Here is a 20,141-nt window from a genome sequence, read left to right on the forward strand (position 1 = left end):
CAGCATCATGCCGGCGCTCCTTGGTTTCACACAAGTAGTGAACGTCTGAGACCACCTTCACTTCGGATTGTTAAAAGCGGCATTAAACTCAACTCACTCAATCCCTGTGTAACATTAGAATACACAAATGCACTATAACTGGCAACCCTATGTCGTCACCCCCGACTTAGACCCAGAGTAGATTTGCATCCTACGTGAGTCCATTCATTCTGAGTATCAGCACAGTAACAAACATGGAGAACCTGGTCGGGTTCTGCATCCATCCTACAATAGGCAGTACACAACACCATATAACTCACATGCTGTTTACATGTATCTAGCTGCTCGGTTCACATACTAACCTATGTTGGTTTCATACCTTACCAACAAAGTCTGTAATGATAGTACCTGCCTCGTACCTTCGAACCTTCGACATGGCTATAACCTGTCTCCGGTTGAACGTGTCTCCGGTTGTCGCCCAAACAAAACACAACAAACTCCACGATTACTTCAGAGCGCTTTATGTAAAGGTACAAGCCGACGGATTTAGTTGGCGAACAGAGCGTGAACACCACGAAGAGAGCGACCAACAGGTTGTGGAATCTGCAATAAGATATTCTTTCAAACATACAAGTAAAACTCGCAGTAGACGAATGAAAAGATTCCATGAAAGCATAGTGACAATAAGAAGCAGATTGGCTTAACTAACAATTTCTAAATTAAGCATCGCATTGATCTAACCTGTTTCAAACATGGTTGACATTTAATGAACCCTTGTGCCTAAAGGTTTAAACAACATTTTTTTGATAAGCGTTTTTCAATAGATATTCATGATTTTACTGTTAGACCACCTCTGAGTGACGTACGTGAAATATGTTCGCTGTACCTTTGGTATACGTGCATCTCGTTCTTTGGTGAATCGTTAGATTAATGCCCGTCCCGGGACAAATATGCAAATCATGATTTCCTGCTGTTGGTTAGTGTACGGTTAAAAAACGGAGTCATGGTTTGAATAAAATAATATTTTTAGGAATGCGGCCCAAATTACAGAAATACATTTCTATACTATTAACTGTTGAAATCGATGGTGGGGTCCACAATTCCCTAACCATCAGTTCTTAACCAAAGTTTGGCGTGGCCGCGACGTTACCATGTCATCATTTAATTTATATTAGACAGACAGACAGACAGACATTTATTCAGTAATAGGCCACTGGCCCAAAATACATTCATAAAAATAATAAGAAGTTACATGCGTTTTACCAGGGAGACTATATAATGTTGTAGATTATCCCTGGTTTACACATAAAACATTAGAATCTCTTATTTTCCCAACATTATATAAAAAATTATTATTATATTAATTTATTATATTAATTTATATTACAATTATATAAATATTCACAGAGTTAATGTTTTTTTTGTATATCTGAGGCAATCAAAGCCACGATGTGTGTAACGACATACGTCTTACCGTGTCAGTGGAGCTGGTACACCCGGAGGGGATTTTGAAAGCGTCACGGTTACCGATGGAAGGTTGGAATCCCACCATTAGGAACATGGTATTGGCAACGACTGAAACAAGGAACCACAGCTGACACGTGGGTCACAGGAGCATACTCATTCACCCGTGCGGATATTCCTGGACAGATTTTGATCCCAACCCCCGGAGTCGGCATGACGGGGATTGGTCGGTTACTGTAACCTTCATGCAACATTCTGGCACCATCTTACCCAGGGCGGTGGGGTAGCCTAATGGTTAAAGCGTTCACTCGTCACGCCAAAGACCCGGGTTCGATTCCCCACGTGGGTACAAAGTGTGAAGCCGTGATATTGCTAGAATATTGCTAAAGGCGGCGTAAAACCAAACTCACTCGCTCACTCATCTTACCCCTGGCGGATAGATTTGACGCTGCCAATCACTGGCTTTCCTGAGCCAGACTAGCTTGGTTTCAATCTTCAATCATCAATCAATCAATAGAGTATGATTTATTGCTGCTTTTAACAACTCCCCTCAGATATTACAAAGGAGGACAGTGAAAATAATTCTCAAGTCTTTGATATGACATGAAAATGCTAATCCCACCGTGTCAGATGGGGAGGAGTCCCAAGTACTCTGCTGCTTGACAGTGACGACTCAACAAATAGGATGCTGGTGCAGGTGACATGTCAGCCACTGGACCAACCACACTACCAGCCGCTGTGATAAACACGGACAACTGATGACTGCGACTTAACCCCATTCTCTTTCACAATGTGCGTTTTGTTCTATTTGCAATATTCATTGATACCCTCGAGTTTTGTAAATATTCATATTGATTTGAAGGCTACCAGGTTCACTGATGTTCGTGATCTGGTAGTGTCCGAATATATTCTCGATGATAGGGACACAGCCTTCCTTGGTGACAGTCAGCTTGATGATGTGGTCGGTCCCGGGTTGCCGGTACCTCCAGCTGACCAGGGGCAGCTCCTCCGTCCCGTAGCCCATGTAGGAGTAGCCGTCGAACTCGGAGTCATCTGGAACACACACGGGCAGCTGCATAATATACCGCTCGGATATAGTAAGGGAACAAGGAGGTGCTGTATCAGGAAACAGGTAGAGTACAGTATCAGGGAACAAGTAGGCTGCAGTATCATGTAACAAGCAGGGTGCAGTATCAGGGAACAGGTTGGCTGCAGTATCAGCGAACAAGTAGGCTGTAGTATCAGGGAACAAGTAGGCTGCAGTATCAGCGAACAAGTAGGCTGCAGTATCAGGGAACAAGTAGGGTGCAGTATCAGGGAACAAGTAGGGTGCAGTATTAGGGAATAAATAGGGTGCAGTATCAGGGAACATGTAGGGTGCAGTATCAGGGAACATGTAGGGTGTAGTATCAGATCAGAAAACAAGTAGGGTGCAGTATTAGGGAATAAATAGGGTGCACTATCAGGGAACATGTAGGGTGCAGTATCAGGGAACATGTAGGGTGTAGTATCAGGAAACAAGTAGGGTGCAGTATTAGGGAATAAAATAGGGTGCAGTATCAGGGAACAAGTAGGGTGCAGTATCAGGGAACAAGTAGGGTACAGTATCAGGGAACAAGTAGGGTACAGTATCAGGGAACAAGTAGGGTGCAGTATTAGGGAATAAGTAGGCTGCAGTATCAGGGAACAAGTAGGCTGCAGTGATACAAGTAGGCTGCAGTATCAGGAAACAAGTAGGCTGCAGTATCAGGGAACAAGTAGGCTTCAGTATCAGGGAACAAGTAGGGTACAGTATAATGGAACAAGTGGGCTGCAGTATTAGGGAATAAGTAGGCTGCAGTATCAGGGAACATGTAGGGTGCAGTATCAGGGAACAAGTAGGGTACAGTATCAGGGAACAAGTAGAGTGCAGTATCAGGGAACATGTAGGGTGCAGTATCAGGGAACATGTAGGGTACAGTATTAGGGAACATGTAGGGTGCAGTATCAGGGAACATGTAGGGTGCAGTATTAGGGAACATGTAGGGTGAAGTATCAGGGAACAACTAGGGTGTAGTATCAGGGAACAAGTAGGGTGTAGTATCAGGGAAAAAGTAGGGTGAAGTATCAGGGAACAAGTAGGATATAGTATCAGGGAACAAGTTGGGTACAGTATCAGGGAACAAGTGGGATATAGTATCAGGGAACAAGTAGGATCAGGGAACAAGTAGGATATAGTATCAGGGAACAAGTGGGATATAGTATCAGGGAACAAGTGGGGTACAGTATCAGGGAAGACGTAGTGTATTTTGCGGTTACCCACACCCATAAAATATTAAATATTGTTTCATTCAGATCAATTCATGCACTTTTTTGTGTAAATTAATGACAACAATATTGAAATATAATAACATTATTGAAATAGTTAACAAACATAACAGAAATACCCGGAACACCTTGCCTACACCAGGACGAGTTCCCCCTCCCCACTTGCCAGGCCTTGTCTTATTTGTTTACGTCAGTGAGGAACCAGGGCCAATCTATTCTTTATATCCAAAATATCTTTCCCAAATTATACACAATAATTCCGTGTATAATTAAGGATCCAATTGGGTGTGACAACATCACACTGGTTTCATATGTCCATGTTGTGTTCAGATATAGGGCACTCAGTGTTCCGCCCAAGTTCACACTGGCGTCTTACCGGGTATGCACGGTTTCCGGAATGTCCGTGTCATGGCGTAGCGGGTACACGTGCCGTCTTTGGTGATAAGATACTGGGATTTCTGAAATGCATACATTTTCATAGTAAAATGACAGTCATGTTAAGGCAGCTACTCACGTGTAACAGAGTTATGACCTAAATCTCCGCCCCTTTCTCTGCACGTATTGTTGCAATGCTGCACGTAAGGATCGACAAACGTTGTAAGTGGAACATCCAGGATATATATCATGTATATTGTCTGAGTGCGTGCATACCTTTGGATAGTCTTGGACGAGGTGGCTGGTGATTTTTGTTCCATTCGAGAAGATAACAGCTTCAACGGCCATCATCTCGTTGTAGGAGTCGTAGTAGACGACGTTGTAACCCTATTCCAGACATATATAGTACGGTAGTTAACATGTAATGCATGTAATATTACCTCGTGTAACTAGACATGTCAAATATATTTCGAAGACACGATATTCTGCTTATTTGTTATGGGACAAATGATTACCTTAAATATCAAAACTACACAACGTGCCATTCCGTGGGAATTCTGGTGGGGAAATGGGTATTGCTTGCAGATTTCCGCACTAAACAGGTGAAGATCCGGTTTACAATTAGTCTACAGCAGCCTATGCTACATCCTACCTCCTCGTATGAGGGTGGTCAAGCTGGCCTGTTTGATGTACAGTTGTAGCTGTATCCTGCGTGCACCGATGCTCTTAATGTCAACCACTGAACTGTTTACTCCAGACTTGATTGTCTACAGACAGCCGTCATATAAGCGGAAATATCGCTGAGTGCTAAACTATTTATAAGCGATTTCACAGCAATATCAACGGGGTTTGCCGCGGAATAAAATGGCTGGCAGGATCGACTGACCTGTATGAAGTTCTGAACATAGTGTCCATTCACTTTATACATTGCCCCTCCCGCCTCTCCAAGCGTGACCTTGAACTCCCGGTCCGTGCAGCACGGTTTGGGTGGGGCAGGGGTAGCCGACTGACCAACGCCCACCAGACAGACCAGCAAAAGGATGACGCACATAGCAAACACTTGACAGGTAACAGTAACTGTACCGCTATAAGCTCTTAATGTTGGTGGGTTTATCTGTAGATGGTCAGCTGGTGAATCACATACTGATTAAATCTAGTGGTCACTCCTGCGTCATTCAGCACTAGTGGGGTACAGCACGCGGTTTAGACTAATGCTTAGTCTCTGAATATATATAATTTTGATTGTAACAAACAAGCCCATTTAATTTGAAAAGGAGCCCCAGTTAGACCAGAGATTCAGAACCTGAGGAAATCTAGACTTGCTTTATTTAGGGCTTTAGCACTGCAGAGAGGGCTTGGCAGTAGGGAACATAATGTGGTTCAGGGACTGTGAGACAGACTAGGGGCGGTTGGGTAGCCTCGTGGTTAAAGCGTTTGCTCGTCACGCCGAAGACCCGAGTTCGATTCCCCACATTGGGTACAATGTGTGAAGACCATTTCTGGTCTCCCCGCCGTGATATTGCTGGAATATTGCTAAAAGCGGCGTAATACCATACTCACTCACTCACTCATATCTTTTGGTGGATAGGGGATTCTTTGATTTCGTTAACAGAAACATTGGGGTGGGGGGATATGTGGGCGGGTGACACGGCGCCGTTGTTGTTTATATCTGCGTGGTTGTTCAGTCAAAAGTCATGGAGATCACACGATGTCTATGTTTTAATGGCAACAAACTAACGTTTCAAACTAAAGCACTCACACAATGAAACGGATGACATCCCTTTGTTCTGCTGTCCTTACACCGTGGTCATTGTCAAAGGAGAAGTATTTATCTATCAGCAGTTTGATGTGGTATTGGTGGTGGTACATTTACAGCAGTTACTTCAAACGAGACGAATGTATTGATCGGAATTATATACATGTATTAATCAGTAGATCAGTGTCATTTAAAGTAGATCTAATCAATATCCTTTTCCCTACAAAGCGTCGGAGGAGGAGATATACCTATGATATTATTTGGTGAAAGTTTATTCCACACATATTGTCTCCTTTTTAACTATAACCCAGATAGCATTCGGACGTTGGCCCAACGTTGGCAATGTTGGCAAAACCATTGCCAACATTGGGCCAACGTCTGAATGCTATCTGGGAATCGTCATCCAAGCAATTACCAATATATATTTTATGTTTTGCGTCCGAAAAGTTAACAGGGTTAAACGAAATCCCTGCATGCAAACAGCTAGATTATACGACCGCTTCTGTAGATGTTTCGACGATGTCTGAGCATGCGCATGGTCTAACAGGAAGCACGAGTTATTTTTCTGCGAGCGAAGTTTGTGTGATAAGAAGAAAATGCAGAATCAAAGGTCTTGGCAGGTTCAAACATATGATGTGTTTGTTGGTAACTTGCCGCTTGATACTGACCAGGTAAGCTGGTATCAAGACAAACGAGGTCATTGAGTAAATTGCTTAGTTCGCCGATATGTTGACAGTCAATCCATCTGCAAAATGAAAATACACCGGTTTTCAGAAACTGACACAACAAACATGAAATGTTCAATATAAATTTTGATGTTTTCTCTTTGATTGTGAACTTTTGTCAGTAAGGGGAATTATACCTCGGGTTCATGCATGTGTCTATTAAATTGTTGAGTAATAATTTGACAAGAAATACTTCGAGAGTGATGGCCTTCTACAGCAGTGTCATTTTCCAGAATTTTAATCACATGGACATTTCGCGCCATTTTGGTGTCAACTTATCCTTGAGAACTAGGGGTGACAGGTCATATATATCAGTTCTTGACAGTGGAAATCACAGACTATATGTAGTATTCACAGGTTATACCATTTTTAAATAAAATTAACTGTAGAATCCATGATATAAATACAGTGAGTGATGCAGGTCTTTCCATCCTCTATACGGTGATAAGTATTATCTATCTGTTACAGTGAATAAGGTTTTATGCCATGTTTACCAATATTCCAGCAATATCACCACGGGGAACCAGACATGGGATTTACACATTGTATCCAAGTGGGGATTGGAAGCTGGGTCTTTGGTATGACAAGCAAACTAGACTACCACTAGACTAACCCACCACCCCAAACAACTATAACATCACCAGTGAATTGCACTGAAAACAGAGTAGTTGAAGAAACTTTGAGTCAATGTAGCATTGAAGTAGCCATGGCAGCAGTCAAGTTCAGAACAAATTGGGGGTGGTGGGGAAGCCTAATGGTTAAAGTGTTCGCTCATCACACTGAAGACCCAGGTTCGATTCCCCACATTGGTACAATGTATGAAGCCAATTTCTGGTGTCCCCTGACGTGATATTACTGTAAATATAGTAGATGGTATTTCCTTTGAATTATGTTTCTTCATCATGTTCATGGTCATCACTATATGATGTTATGGTGCAGTTATCTGATACTTTGCATTTAAGTATTAGTAAATTCAGTGTGCAGAGTACAAAATATGGCTCCATACACAGGTGCATAGGGACCGCACTATCTATGTTTGCCCATTGCAGTATTTGTAAGTGTATTATTTGGAGGTTAACAACGTTACAATCAAAACATACTCATGTTGTTTTGGTTGCAGCATGCTTTATGTATTTTATTAGATTCAAACTCTGCCCCAACCTGGATACCCCCTGTAATTTCACTGTGCATCATAAAGAGTGGAATTTGCCAATAGTGTAATGATGTGGTTATCTGAATATAAATAATAGCTGTTACATAAGTTGTCAATCATGTCAGTGGAAAACATCTTTATAACAAGTGTATTTAAACCATATCTGTAGCTGATCTCTTCAGTGGCTGATGGTGGCCATTGGTTCCCGTTTCTCATCTTTGATGACTGTAGTGTCGTAGCACAAATATGTGTGACGTCATAGGTTAATGTGTATGACGTACTACACGGTATCGAGCAGACGACCATTAGATCCAGGGAGCGGTGCGGCCGTCACGTAGACTTACAAGTCAGTGTATTTGAACCATGAAGATTAAAGGGTGTTAAAGTTATATACAACGCTTGTTCTTCCTTGCAATACTTGGACTTCACGATACTATAATGACTATCTCAGTATCATTGTGTGCACCTCAGGAACTACCTGTACCCCTGGGTTCCAAGGTTACTTTCTTTGCACATTGTTTGCTTTGAGTGAGACCTTCCAGCTTAAGAAGCATGGAGTTGTAGTTCTTATTTGTAGTATCAGAAGAACATATTACTATTGTTTTTTAAGGATTTATCGTGCCAAATAATATTATAGGCACAACCTTGATTTCATCAAACTGCCTAAAATACAGATGAGCATAATCTGACTTCTGAGTTTCAGAATGGATGCACAGTTTGACATATTACGTTAGATTCTCTGTGTAATATATGAACTGTATAAAGAACTCATATTTACTATCAGTACAATGGATAGATACTCACATAATTATCATTATGTTTGTATATGTGCAAAGTTTCTCCCTTGTTTTCTTGTACAGAAAAAGGTGTCCAAGTACTTCACAAAGTTTGGAGAGGTTCATGCAGTCATTGTCCGTGACAGCAACACAGATGGCAAGAAACTGGCGTAAGGGTTCTTCCTACTAACCATGCTAACAATATTCTGTATGATATTCATGATACTAGTTTTGAAAACAGTACTAAGTACAGGAGACTTTTAATTAAGGATGTGTCAAGCCACTGTGATATAATGTTTCCAACCAATCAAATCACTTCATATGCTCTTTTCAATGACAGCTTTGGCTGAGTGAAATGGCAGTAACTTGAGTAAGCATGTGATATCTGTTTTGTCTTTGTGGTGATTTCTAGATAGATTAATTGTATAATTGAACAGCTTTATGAAAGTATCAGAAAGAAAACTAATAATTGAAATCATACTTTGTGATTGTGGTGAACTGATCATACAAGTACAGATATGCTGGTAGACAGTTTAGCTTGTTTGGTATGTTTAGTAATGAAATCAATTCTTGTTTTGTTTTTCAGCTATGTAAAGTTTTTATGCCAAGAAGATGCGGAAAAGGCAGTTGCAGAGTGTCAGAATATTGATATTAATGGGACCAAAGTTGTTGTCAGGAAAGCTGAACCAAGGAAGAAGTATGTGTTATATGGATATGTTATGTTTTTATGTTGTGAAGTGATTCATCTGCAGAAACAGTCTCCTGTATCATATACTTCTGGGTTGATATTTGGGATGTTACCTGATATTTGTAATGAGTGAAGATCTGCATTAGAATTGATCTTCAGCGATCCATGCTTGTCTTAAGAAACAACTGTAAAGATTGGTCAGATTCACAGAGTTTGATGATGTATATCATATCATATTTGCTCATGGTGTCAGTCACTGGATAGTGAGGTCCAGGCTTCATATTTGCAGACATCAGTCAGCTGGAATATTGCTTTGCCACAGTACCGCCTCCTGTGGTGTAGTGGTTAGAGCGTCTGCCCGGAGAGGGGAAGGTCGCGGGTTCGATCCCCGACCGCGTCATACCAAAAGACGTTAAAATATGGTACTTGTTGGTCCCTGCCTGGCGCTCGGCATTAATGGGTACAACAAGGACTGGTTGGCTCGGAGTCAGTATAATGTGTCTGAGTGGGGTATTCATGCTTCACTGCGGCATGGTATCTCAGTGGGCTAGCACTATAAAACCAGCTTCAGTCTGGGCTAGTACAAGCAGCCGCACATACACATACACATACACACGCATGCACGTTGTCATATGAGTGAAATATTCTCAGGTACGACATTAAACCCAATTTTCACCTCACCTCACCTCACCTTTGCCACAGTAACCCCCTGGATACGAGATGTCGGTACTATCCTCCTCATCAACCCTCACTGTAATGTTGAATATAAAGCATGCACACAAACACACTTCAATCTTCTGAATTCTGTGGGAAATGTGATTGCCATTTTGTAAAATGCTGAAAACATGAACGTGCTGAAAACAAACTTAAAATTAGTTCCATTGTAAACCTTGCCCATTTAGACATGTTGCAAAATCACCCTTGTTTAGTATGTGTTTTGAAAAATGTTGATTACTCATAAGACCCTTTTATGTACACTAAACGCCAAAAGTGCCTCCTGCCTTAGAGATGGAGGTACCTATCTTAAGCTGGCGTTGTGATGCGTGGACGTGCACTGCTTTGTCTGTCTACGGTGACCCAGTCTGACTGAAGCCCTGAATAAGTCTTAGAACCGTCCTACGGTGGCATCCGAGGGCGTTGGGAGCAGCATTGTATGTCTACCCCATCTGCTCCATCCCAATGGCTCTTTCTCTCTCTTCAGCTGTTAATCGTGGCATATTTCTTGTACTTGTGGATCATATCATGCATTCTAGTCTCTGTTCATACCCTATAGATTCATTCCACATGTGAAAATGATGCAAATACTGCTTGAATATTGCTGCGTTTTGGCAATGTTTTAGAAGACTGTAATCATAGGAATGGTTATTTTCCAATTTCCAACAGTTGTTTCTTGTTTTAACAGTTGATAAATGGCGACTTGGAATGATTTATCTTTGTCTCAAAGCAGAATTTTATTACGTTTCTTTTGGACATCTAAATCACTGTTGTTGGTTTATTTCGACATGGATGAAAATAGGACAATTTAATTCTTCTGAAAAGGATGCATTTCACCTAAATATGAATGCATTTGAGAATTTCTTTTCGTGATTTGCATAAAGCTGTGTTGTTAAGCTTTCTTGTAAACTAATACCTTCTAACATATCTTTGATAGTTTTTCAGTAATTCATAAAGGTAGGAGGGTAACATTTCTTCTGGCGTGTAGTGTATATACGATCCCTGATTGAGCGTGTAAGTCCCCCTGCAAAACCCGGCTGACTGATGCCATTGTCAATGTAAAAGTCAGTTGCAGGATAGTAATGTTTCAACATTGTTGAAGGATCATGCAAGTAATAAAAGATACAAGTACTCAAAAATGTTGCAACTTACAGGAGTGCAGTTCAGTTGCAACTGGAATGAACCATTTTATACCCACAATGACCCTGATGACTTACGTGCCGTGTAATGCAAGAGCACAGGCTAAACCTAAACTCACTCACTCACTCACTGATTGGATGTTTGTAGCATGTTTTGGAAACTGCAAACATGGGAAAGTTGCAAGACTGACAGTGATGGAACTCACGCCTGACAGCAAACAATGTTTTACGCCGCATTCAGCAATATTCCAGCTATATGGCGGCGGTCTGTAAATAATTGAGTCTGGACCAGACAATCCAGTGATCAGCAGCATGAACATCGATCTGTGCAAATTGGGAAACGATGAATGTGTCAACCAAGTCAGCGAGCCTGACCACCTGATCCCGTAAGTCGCCTCTTACGACAAGCATGGGTTACTGAAGATCAATATTCTAACCCGGACCTTCACAGTGTGCATCCAATCAGTGTGACATAGACGTGAATAGCGTGTTCATATTGTCTACGTAATTAGACCTATTGACCTTGTGGGCACATGTTTATGTCCTACACAGAGTACCTACACTAAGTATATTCGCAGTATTCTTAGAGTTGAAGGTTGAGTGACTACAGTACATATGGTCAGGGCTATCTCTATAAGCCAAGCATTAATCCCCAGTAGTATGAACTGTCAGGCACATGCATGCAGGTCACTATGGAAGTGAAATAATTTTCAATTTTCAGCTCACCTCACGACATTCATGATGTTCAATGTAGAAATGCCCAAATTCCGCAATTATGGTAGGTTTCACAGACTGTAGTACATATGACATGTTTACGAAATCTGATTGGATCAAGGGGACGAATGGTATCGTCATGATTTGTTCTACTTGGTCTGTTGCAGAGCAGGACCAGACCGATTCAACAAGGACGATGCTGGCACAAAGTCAAAAGGTCCGTACGGACAGAAATCGGATCAGGGTGAGGACACAGGAACATTTGTTGTATTTCACATGTTCAAGAAGTGAGCATGACTCAAGTAGTGAGTTGATGTAAACTAAGGTTTAAACTTCATGTAAAATCAAGGCAGCCGCAGCTATCACCATTACAAACAAACATTATCATTTTATTGGCTAATTTGGCAAGGACTAGAAGACTAATTGGGATCTGGTTGGGAAAGTTATAGACCCTGTCTTAAACCTGATGCATCTGATACCAATAGAAGTTAGTAACAACCCGCTGATCCCTGAAACTCATCGTGATGATTTTACTTTCAGGAAATGCATCAAACATTCAATCAAAGGATTTACTTGAGGTGAGTTGATTTTTTCCATTGGTGACCATTGGTACAGCCAGGCAAATTAGACCACCCTCAACAGGTTTTTGACACCACTTCTTACCCCATTCAGTAATTATGAAATCTTATCAAAGACAAGTCTATAAAAGATAAAAAGTCAAAGGCAAGCAAAAGTTGAAGAAAGTACTGCTGAAAGTGCTGCATGTTTGTGTCATGGAGAAACCATGTAATTTGATTGGATATTTGCTTTGTGCGTTGTCGTTCTTTATTGATTGTAAACTATCATACTACTTGATGGTTGAGGAGACTTCCAGTGTCCTAATATGTTGTCGTGTCACTACCAGGAAATGGTGATGGTGACCCATGTCGAGTCTGCCAACTCCTTGTGGGCTCAGATTGTCACGGAGGACAACATGCAGCACCTCCTAACCATGACGGAACAGCTGCAGACACTGTGTGCAGCCGCTTCCAAGATCGCAGGTGTCCCAGAACAGAACAAGGTAAGAGTTTGTATGGCCAGGGTCTGGTGGGTACAGTTGTCTATACGGAGGATGGAAGGTGGGTAGTTTGATGCCCTGACTGTGTCACACCAAAGTAAAACGGTAGTTCTCATTAGCCTGCTTCAGAGTTTTACATGACGCGTGATTCCTGCGTGATTTGACGCAACAATTTTGTTAATAACTCTCAAAATACTATCATACGAGTCAAGCTTGATCCAAGTTTTATAGGTGGCCCTCACAATTCAGTTCAATAAAATCGATTTGATAAGCAAAAACCTTAGGATATTGTTCAATGATAGTTTGACTTTTACAGAGCTGTCAAATTGTTCCTGAGAACTCAGAGGACACAGTAATCCTGGCTGTTCGAATTGAAATATGCTGTAGTTTCATTTGGTGGTGTGACATACATAGTTACATACTGAGAATGATTGACACAAAGAAATAATAAATTCTTTTTCAGAAGAAGTCCCCCTTGGGGTACATATAAGCATTAAAATGTCCATTTTAAATCCTACGACAGTTGTAACTATATTTTTCAATAAAATATTTACAAAACAAAAAACTCGTTTTGTCTTGAGACCACACCTACAGGGCCCCACCGCCCCCTACAAGAGCAGGTAACTCTCGCCGTCTACCTCGTACCTCACTTTTCATGCTGTCGTTCTGTTGAATAGACGTGCATGGTGTTCGTTTTGAGTTTGCTCTCCTACCGATACGATGAGTGTTAAAGTGAGTCAATCTGTATGTATGGTTCCTTTCTTTACGCACGGGCGTTAGATGGACTTTATATGTTGATATTCTCATTCATCTTTTGTTGTAACTTTGCCGTCGGTTCTCTGTTTTCTAGCCTTGTGGCAGGCAAAATGGCGGACCACGCGATCATGGTTTCCTTGCTACATGTTCTTGGTAGCTTGTAGTAGGGAGTTCATATATTATGTTTGCATATTATATGGTAGGCTTGCCTAAATTCGCTCTCTTTTCAGCGAATTTGTGGTAAGTCATTGTTGAGTAATTTTGATAGTGTTCGTTTCGTATCACTCCACTTTACTCACTAGTATGTACACGCAGGTGCGGCTAGCCTTTTTTCTGCTTTGCATTGTATGTTTAGTATTTAAATGGCTGTAGCTTGTAGCATCTAAATATCGCCTGTGCGTTTTATTTATTGCTATTTACTTGTGTTTATATGTTTGCTGCTTCACAGTTCCTGCTAGTAACACTGGCATGGTTCTGTTTGTTGCAGTTTAAGCCCTTTGCGTTATGCCGTGCACACTACCGCCACAGGATGGTCATAAAGTATGCCTCTGGTGTTTACCCGAGGACGCTCACAACAATCAAGGATGTTCATAATAAGCGCCTTTGTGCCAATATTCCTGTTACGTTATGTTGTGTTATGTTACACATTTATACATTTCATACGTTTATACACAACGTCGCTCATGGTGGCCGAGGTTGTGTTTTTTTCCTGGGTTTCTGCGCCTCACGCGCATTCTTTCAGGCACACAGATTTTATGTTTTTCACTAATCTGCTTCAGGCGGGGGATAATGTTTGATGAAAGGTTTCTAAGGAAATCCCTTTATCGTCCCCATGACTACTCCTCCCCCACAAACAATGTTGCTACACTAACGATTGATTTCTTACTGATAGCAGCAGCGGAGATCGTGGTTTCCAGACTCCAAGAGGAGATTGGTACCCGGTCTGCGGGTAGAGATTACACCGGCGCATCATTTGGGGAGGTCCCGACCTGAGCTCTGGGTCAGGAACCACCGACCAGAAACACACACACACACACACACACACACACACACACACACACACACACACACTTATATAGCGCTATAGACTATGTTTGACTATATGCTCAGTGCGCTTTTGGAGACAGTACTGGGGGAACCCTGATTTATCTGGCTACTCCTACGTGGTCATGGGATCGCGGTTCAGTCTAGAACCGCCGAGCTTTGGCTCCGCGGATGCTCTGAACCCCATGAGTAGCACCGACCTGGGCTTCGGCACTGGTAGGGCGCAGTTTCCCGGCGCCGGTAGTTCAGGTCTCGGCCTGATGTCTATCGACTCCTTGACCAAGAAGCTATCGAGTGTGCCGGGTGTGTTGGTCACCTCGACGCTCCAAGGTCTGTCTGAGTGCTTGGGATACCTTGATTTATCAGGCTTCTCCCATGTGCCTCGGAACCGGGGTTCAGGCTCGTACAGTGGACAAGTCGATTTGAGCTTCGGCTCTTTTCGCTACTTTGAACTTAACACTGAGTAGGTTCGTCCCTGAGGCAAGTGCGAGATAGAATCGCGGTGTTGTTCACGTCAAATACCCGAACCGTTGGAGTTCGCCTCCCAGAGGGAAGCCTGCTTCCAGCAAGGTATCCGGGACAAGGCCCCACACTCTACCGTCAGTCTGCCGTTGTTTCCCCTTAACAGCTCAACGCTGTATGCTCCACTTGGCGCATCTCTCAGCTCTGCTGAGGGAGCTGGTGGAAAGGGGAAAGAGCGCCAGTCATTTTTCATTGGCGCTCTGGGCGGCATCTGAGCCATTCTCATATGAGAGCTGAACACGTTAATAGAGGTACTGAGGGGATTGGCACACGTCAATCGACCTCGAGGTCACGTACCTCCTTGTCTATTTCACCCTGATTTCAAGATTAACCTTTGGTTCTTCTTCGACGGTATGCGCTACCAGTTTCGTGTGCTCCCCTTAGGCTACATTACAGCGCCAAGAGTGTTCACCAAATTGAGGTTTATTACAGCCCAGATAGCCAGATCGCAGCTGGTGCCGGTGTAGTCACCTGTACCTAGGCGACTGGCTTATCGGGGTTTTAGAATAAGAGTTGAGCCTGGGAACCTCACGATCAGTGTTGGTCACTGTTACGAAACTGGGCCGAATTGTCAACCTCACGCAGTTAGATGGACAGACGTCAGGCGTCTCTCTGAGGGACTCCCCCTGGAGACACCGTCGCTCTCAGTCCAGCCTGGGTTGGGGCAATGTTCTGGGCGACCTGCAGTCTCTTGACAACGAAGTCACAACCTGCACATCAATGTGCTGGAATTGACAGCAGTCAGGTTTGTGTTCGATCCCGCACGCCGGGATTCGAATTACCTTTTTGGCCAGACATTCTCACTCTGAACGGGGCACCACACCCGAATCCTCGGATTCTCTGGGTGGCTTGGCCTCTGTCGGGTCTAACCCCCAGACTCGCGGAATTCCTGCAGCCGTTGCAGACACAATTCTGGCTTCGAGGCGGGATTCGACACCCGTTCAGTGTGTTGATACGTGGGGCGCGCTGGTGTGCAGATAGGGGGATTTCAGAATCCCTATTCTGCGGATTTAGTTCGGATATTGTAGTTACTATAACCTCGTTTTGGTTGAGAGCCTTATGACCTCCACCATTCCCGGGTACTCCATGGCTATTTCCACATTCCACACCTCGTTCGATGGTGCTCTGCCTAGGCAGCACCCTCTCATACAGCGCTTCGTAGCTGGCATGAACAGAGTTCGACCGCCTCAGCGGTGACCCAGCCCACCTTGAAATTGCCAGTTATTCTCAATTGGCTGTCCGGCCCTGACTTTTCAAGTATATCGTCTCTCTCACTTCACTTGTTGACGTGGAAGACGGCTTTACTTGTGGTGGTGAGCTCTGGTAGAAGGGTCGGGTACATCCATGCGATACCCACTGACCCGACACTGACAGTATTTATACTGATCATGTCCGTATTCGCCTCCCGGATACCTACCATTCTCAGTTCGATATTACTTTCTACGTGACTGCTCATATCGAACTTCCACCCCTTACCCAGACTTCCACACCGGGGACCGATCTTTCGATTGCTCACCCGTTGGAGTGACTATAACGAATGAACAAAAGGGATCCGTATTGGTACCCATGTGTTCTGTTTGGTGGAGGGAAGACTGGGGAGTCTGCTAGCAAGCAGATTTTATCTCGTTGGCTTGTTTCCTTAATTGTTCGGTTACAATGCTAAGGTTTACCTTCCCCTGAGGGGTTGAAGGCAGACTGGGTAGGGCAGATGCCGCCTTGTTGACAATACACAGCGGCACTGCTCAATGAAGAGATCGGTTCTGTCGCTCTTTGGAGCCGACAGAACACCTTCATTCGCCATTACCGACTTGACGCGCATTCTAAGGATCGTGCTCGGTTCGGTCTTTCGGTTCTCTCCAGTGGAGAGTGTCCTGCCACCCTGACCAAGTTAGTAACAGGTCATTGGTATCGGTTCTGTGTTCAATGTCGATATGGTTCATATCACTACATCGTATAAGCCTTACCACCCTTTTCGGGTTGGGTCGGGTTTGGGTGTACATACGTCCCTTACGTCCTCTTCACTTAAAGGCAAGAGAGGGCGGGGCCGGTTTTGAATGCTTTAACCAGTCATATGCTATTAACCTGTCTTGCGACGGAATTGGGTACGAACCCCCCACGGGTCGCTGTTTGGTATGCTTCTTTTCGAGACACACGTAACGTGACCAGGTTAGTGTAATAGTGAGCCAACACATGTTCGGACAGGCTTTTCGCCATTCAGGGGATTTTTGTACGCTAACAGTTTTTTCCCTCTTCCCGAGACTTCGGTATTTGGGAGTCTGTGTTTATCAGCACTTTGGGTGATGGTGGTTTACACTTACCTTCCTCATGCCGAGAGCGTTTGATTGGGGTGTTTTATCCTGCTTTTCACTCGTACAATGCATGGCGTTTGTACTTGTTCGATTTCCTCAGAAAGTTTTTAGCGAGGCTAATAATTTCTCTGGGTTTTATTGAGGTCCCGGGCAAGCCCTCTTCCAAACAGGAGGGGTGCATTCGAGCATTAGTTTGCAGTACTTATTAGCTTGACTCTTGGGTTATTGGCTGTTAGCGTTGTTTACGCTTTGATTACCCTTATACCTCTCGCCACGCTTCTCTGGTTCAGGCTATTAAGGTTGGGAGTTGTTTTGGCATGTCACCATACATTCCTTTCCACTGTAATGGTTGGGGGTGGAGTTATTTGTCATAATTGATGTGAGCCAATTGACGTATTAGCTTGGACTCTCTATTTCCCGCCCTAGCCACGCCCCCGCCTGATTGACATCAGCGGTCAGGTGGCTCTGTAAGTGTGTTTTTCTATTTCCGTATCGGTTGTAGATTTCACTCCACCACGGGTTTAGTTGTTGCCAGACAGAATGCCACTCCCGTTACAAATATCTTTGGGAGTCTGTCATATGCTTATATGTACCCCAAGGAGGACTTCTTCTGAAAAAGAATTATACAAACCTGTAGAGGTTATGAATTCTTTGAAGAAAGTCCTCCTTGGGGCACGGCCACCCGCCTCCCCTCATTCTGTCTGATTCGTTCGACATGAAAAGTGAGGTACGAGGTAGACGGCGAAAGTGACCGGCTCTTGGCTGTAGGGGGTCCGGTAGGGCCCTTGTAGGAGTGGTCTCACAAGACAAAACAAGGTTTTTGTTTTGTAAATATTTTGTTGAAAAATATATTTACAACTGTCGTAGGATTTAAAATGGAAATTTTAATGCTTATATGTACCCCAAGGAGGACTTTCTTCAAAGAATTCATAACCTCTACAGGTTTGTATAAATTTTCATGACTCCCAAATATTGAAAATGACTCCCAAAAATAAATATTGTGAGTCACCATGACTCACATTTTTAAAAGTCTGTGTAAAAACCCTGCTGCTTGGCCTTCAGATTTAAGGGGTACGACAAGAGTCTGCTCGTAATGAGTAAACTGTGTCTGGGTGAGGCACCCATGTCAAGCTGTACATCAGTAGCCTAGCACTATAAAACTGGCATGAGTTCAGAGCAAGGACTATTTCAGTACAAGCACAGTAATGTTGGTTGTGACATGAAACCCACTTCACCACGTCTCATCTGCTTCCATGTGCACAGTCTGGAATATTCCAGAAAAGTAGACCTATGATTGTTATAGTGCCCTTACAGTCAATATTTCTAAGTCACTACAAAATGTTTTCTTTCACTCCTTTACAGCATGTTAGTCATGTATGTTAGTGGGATACCATGTAGTTCATGTAGTACCATGTTATGCTGCAGATTTATGGGGCTCAGTTTTCCGAGGATCAGCAGTGGTACAGATGCAGGGTGAAACAGAGCTTTGGCACAGACAGGGTATGTAGTTCCCCAGCATGTTCTGTGGTGTTATAGTTGAGCCAACACTTCCACCCAGTCAGGTTACGCTTGTTTATCACAAGGTTTTAGTTTGGGAGATGTTAGATGAACAACATTCACAGATTAGCTCACCTGCATATAATTACAGATCTTTACTTACTGATCAAAGGAAGGCATCACTCGGACACAAACTCGACTGCAAGAAAGATCACTAAAGGAAGTGCTATATCTGTCATGTTTATTGTAACTTAAGACATGAATCGCTGTCATGAACTTATGTCATATTTGTCAGACAGATGTGAATTCAGAATACCTAACACAGCTTGCTGAGCAGATATTTGTTAAAAACGGGGTCAATTATTGTTTTAATAATATTCATTAAATTGGACCCAAGGGAGATAATATCTAGTGAACACGAACAGAAAACTAAAAATCCCCGAGAAGAATGCTAACGGTAGTATATATTGAATAGCTAAAATTAGTATTAGGAGCACTGGTTGTTCAATGTAATGCCGTCAGATTGTTTGAGGTAGAAATAGAGTTGGGGTTTAAAATATATTGAGGATGTACATGATTGAGATTTGACATGTACAGGTGAAGGTGCTGTACATCGACTACGGCAACACCGAGGAACTGAACCCCAGCTCCCTTGTCGACATGCCGGCTAACATATCCTCCGTGAAGCCTTTTGCAGTCAGATTGATCTTCAACAACATCAGAGTAGCTGACATGTATGATAAGAAGGTGAGATGAATTGTTCGATCCGATGTATTCTATTGATAATGGTGGAAGGAGTTGGTAATCAAGCCTGGATCAGTGGCTCACACCATCATCCTGTGTATTATCCCCCGCAACGCGTTTTGGGGGGTATTAAAATGGACTCCGTCCGTCCGTCCGAGCACATTTGTCTTTTCCGGAGCAGAACTCTAAAACCGTTCAATATTTCTTCACCAAACTTGGCACATACATGGATCTGGTGGTGTTGTCTTTGGTAGTTTTTTCTGAATTAAATAGCAGAACTCTGAAAAACGAGCAGAACTCTAAAACCGTTCAATATTTCTTCACCAAACTTGGCACATACATGGATCTGGTGGTGTACTGGTGCCTTTTGGTAGTTTTGGAATTCTGAATTAAATATTTTTGGCGTTTCCATGGCAACAAGT

At 43.0% G+C, this 20,141-nt stretch overlaps 2 protein-coding genes across 5 annotated transcripts in view; one reads left to right on the plus strand and one right to left on the minus strand.

The window, feature by feature from the left end:
• Window positions 1-484: 484 nt before the first annotated feature.
• Window positions 485-5,245, minus strand: LOC124286716. Its single transcript, XM_046723141.1, has 6 exons — window positions 5,012-5,245; window positions 4,402-4,512; window positions 4,127-4,208; window positions 2,311-2,496; window positions 1,454-1,554; window positions 485-582 (listed from the first exon to the last, which is right to left on the minus strand). Exons 1-6 carry the CDS (start codon window positions 5,174-5,176, stop codon window positions 526-528), a joined length of 702 nt encoding a protein of 233 aa, XP_046579097.1. The 5' UTR covers window positions 5,177-5,245; the 3' UTR covers window positions 485-525.
• Window positions 5,246-6,422: 1,177 nt separating this feature from the next.
• LOC124286701 (serine/threonine-protein kinase 31-like) overlaps window positions 6,423-20,141 on the plus strand; it is a 48,677-nt gene continuing 34,958 nt past the window's right edge. For all 4 annotated transcript variants that reach the window (XM_046723118.1, XM_046723119.1, XM_046723120.1 and 1 more), the window contains exons 1-8: window positions 6,423-6,552; window positions 8,620-8,705; window positions 9,122-9,232; window positions 11,958-12,034; window positions 12,331-12,368; window positions 12,695-12,850; window positions 18,904-18,978; window positions 19,573-19,722. In XM_046723118.1, coding sequence (XP_046579074.1) covers window positions 6,478-6,552; window positions 8,620-8,705; window positions 9,122-9,232; window positions 11,958-12,034; window positions 12,331-12,368; window positions 12,695-12,850; window positions 18,904-18,978; window positions 19,573-19,722 — 768 coding nt within the window. In that variant the 5' untranslated portion in view covers window positions 6,423-6,477. The remainder of the gene's footprint in view (window positions 6,553-8,619; window positions 8,706-9,121; window positions 9,233-11,957; window positions 12,035-12,330; window positions 12,369-12,694; window positions 12,851-18,903; window positions 18,979-19,572; window positions 19,723-20,141) is intronic.

The sequence above is a fragment of the Haliotis rubra genome, unplaced genomic scaffold (genome assembly GCF_003918875.1).
Source record: "Haliotis rubra isolate DU_JTF1 unplaced genomic scaffold, ASM391887v1 Scf39, whole genome shotgun sequence".
Classification (NCBI taxonomy): domain Eukaryota; kingdom Metazoa; phylum Mollusca; class Gastropoda; order Lepetellida; family Haliotidae; genus Haliotis; species Haliotis rubra.

What these genes read in the sequence shown, in the direction of transcription:
- LOC124286716 (XM_046723141.1), bottom strand. Translation starts at nt 5,176, where the DNA reads ATGTGCGTCATCCTTTTGCTGGTCTGTCTGGTGGGCGTTGGTCAGTCG. An exon ending in TCGTCCAAGACTATCCAAAG is followed by an intron (nt 4,209 to 4,401) that starts GTATGCACGCAC and finishes TATGCATTTCAG; the next exon opens with AAATCCCAGTATCTTATCAC. An exon ending in CACGAACATCAGTGAACCTG is followed by an intron (nt 1,555 to 2,310) that starts GTAGCCTTCAAA and finishes TCCTTGTTTCAG; the next exon opens with TCGTTGCCAATACCATGTTC.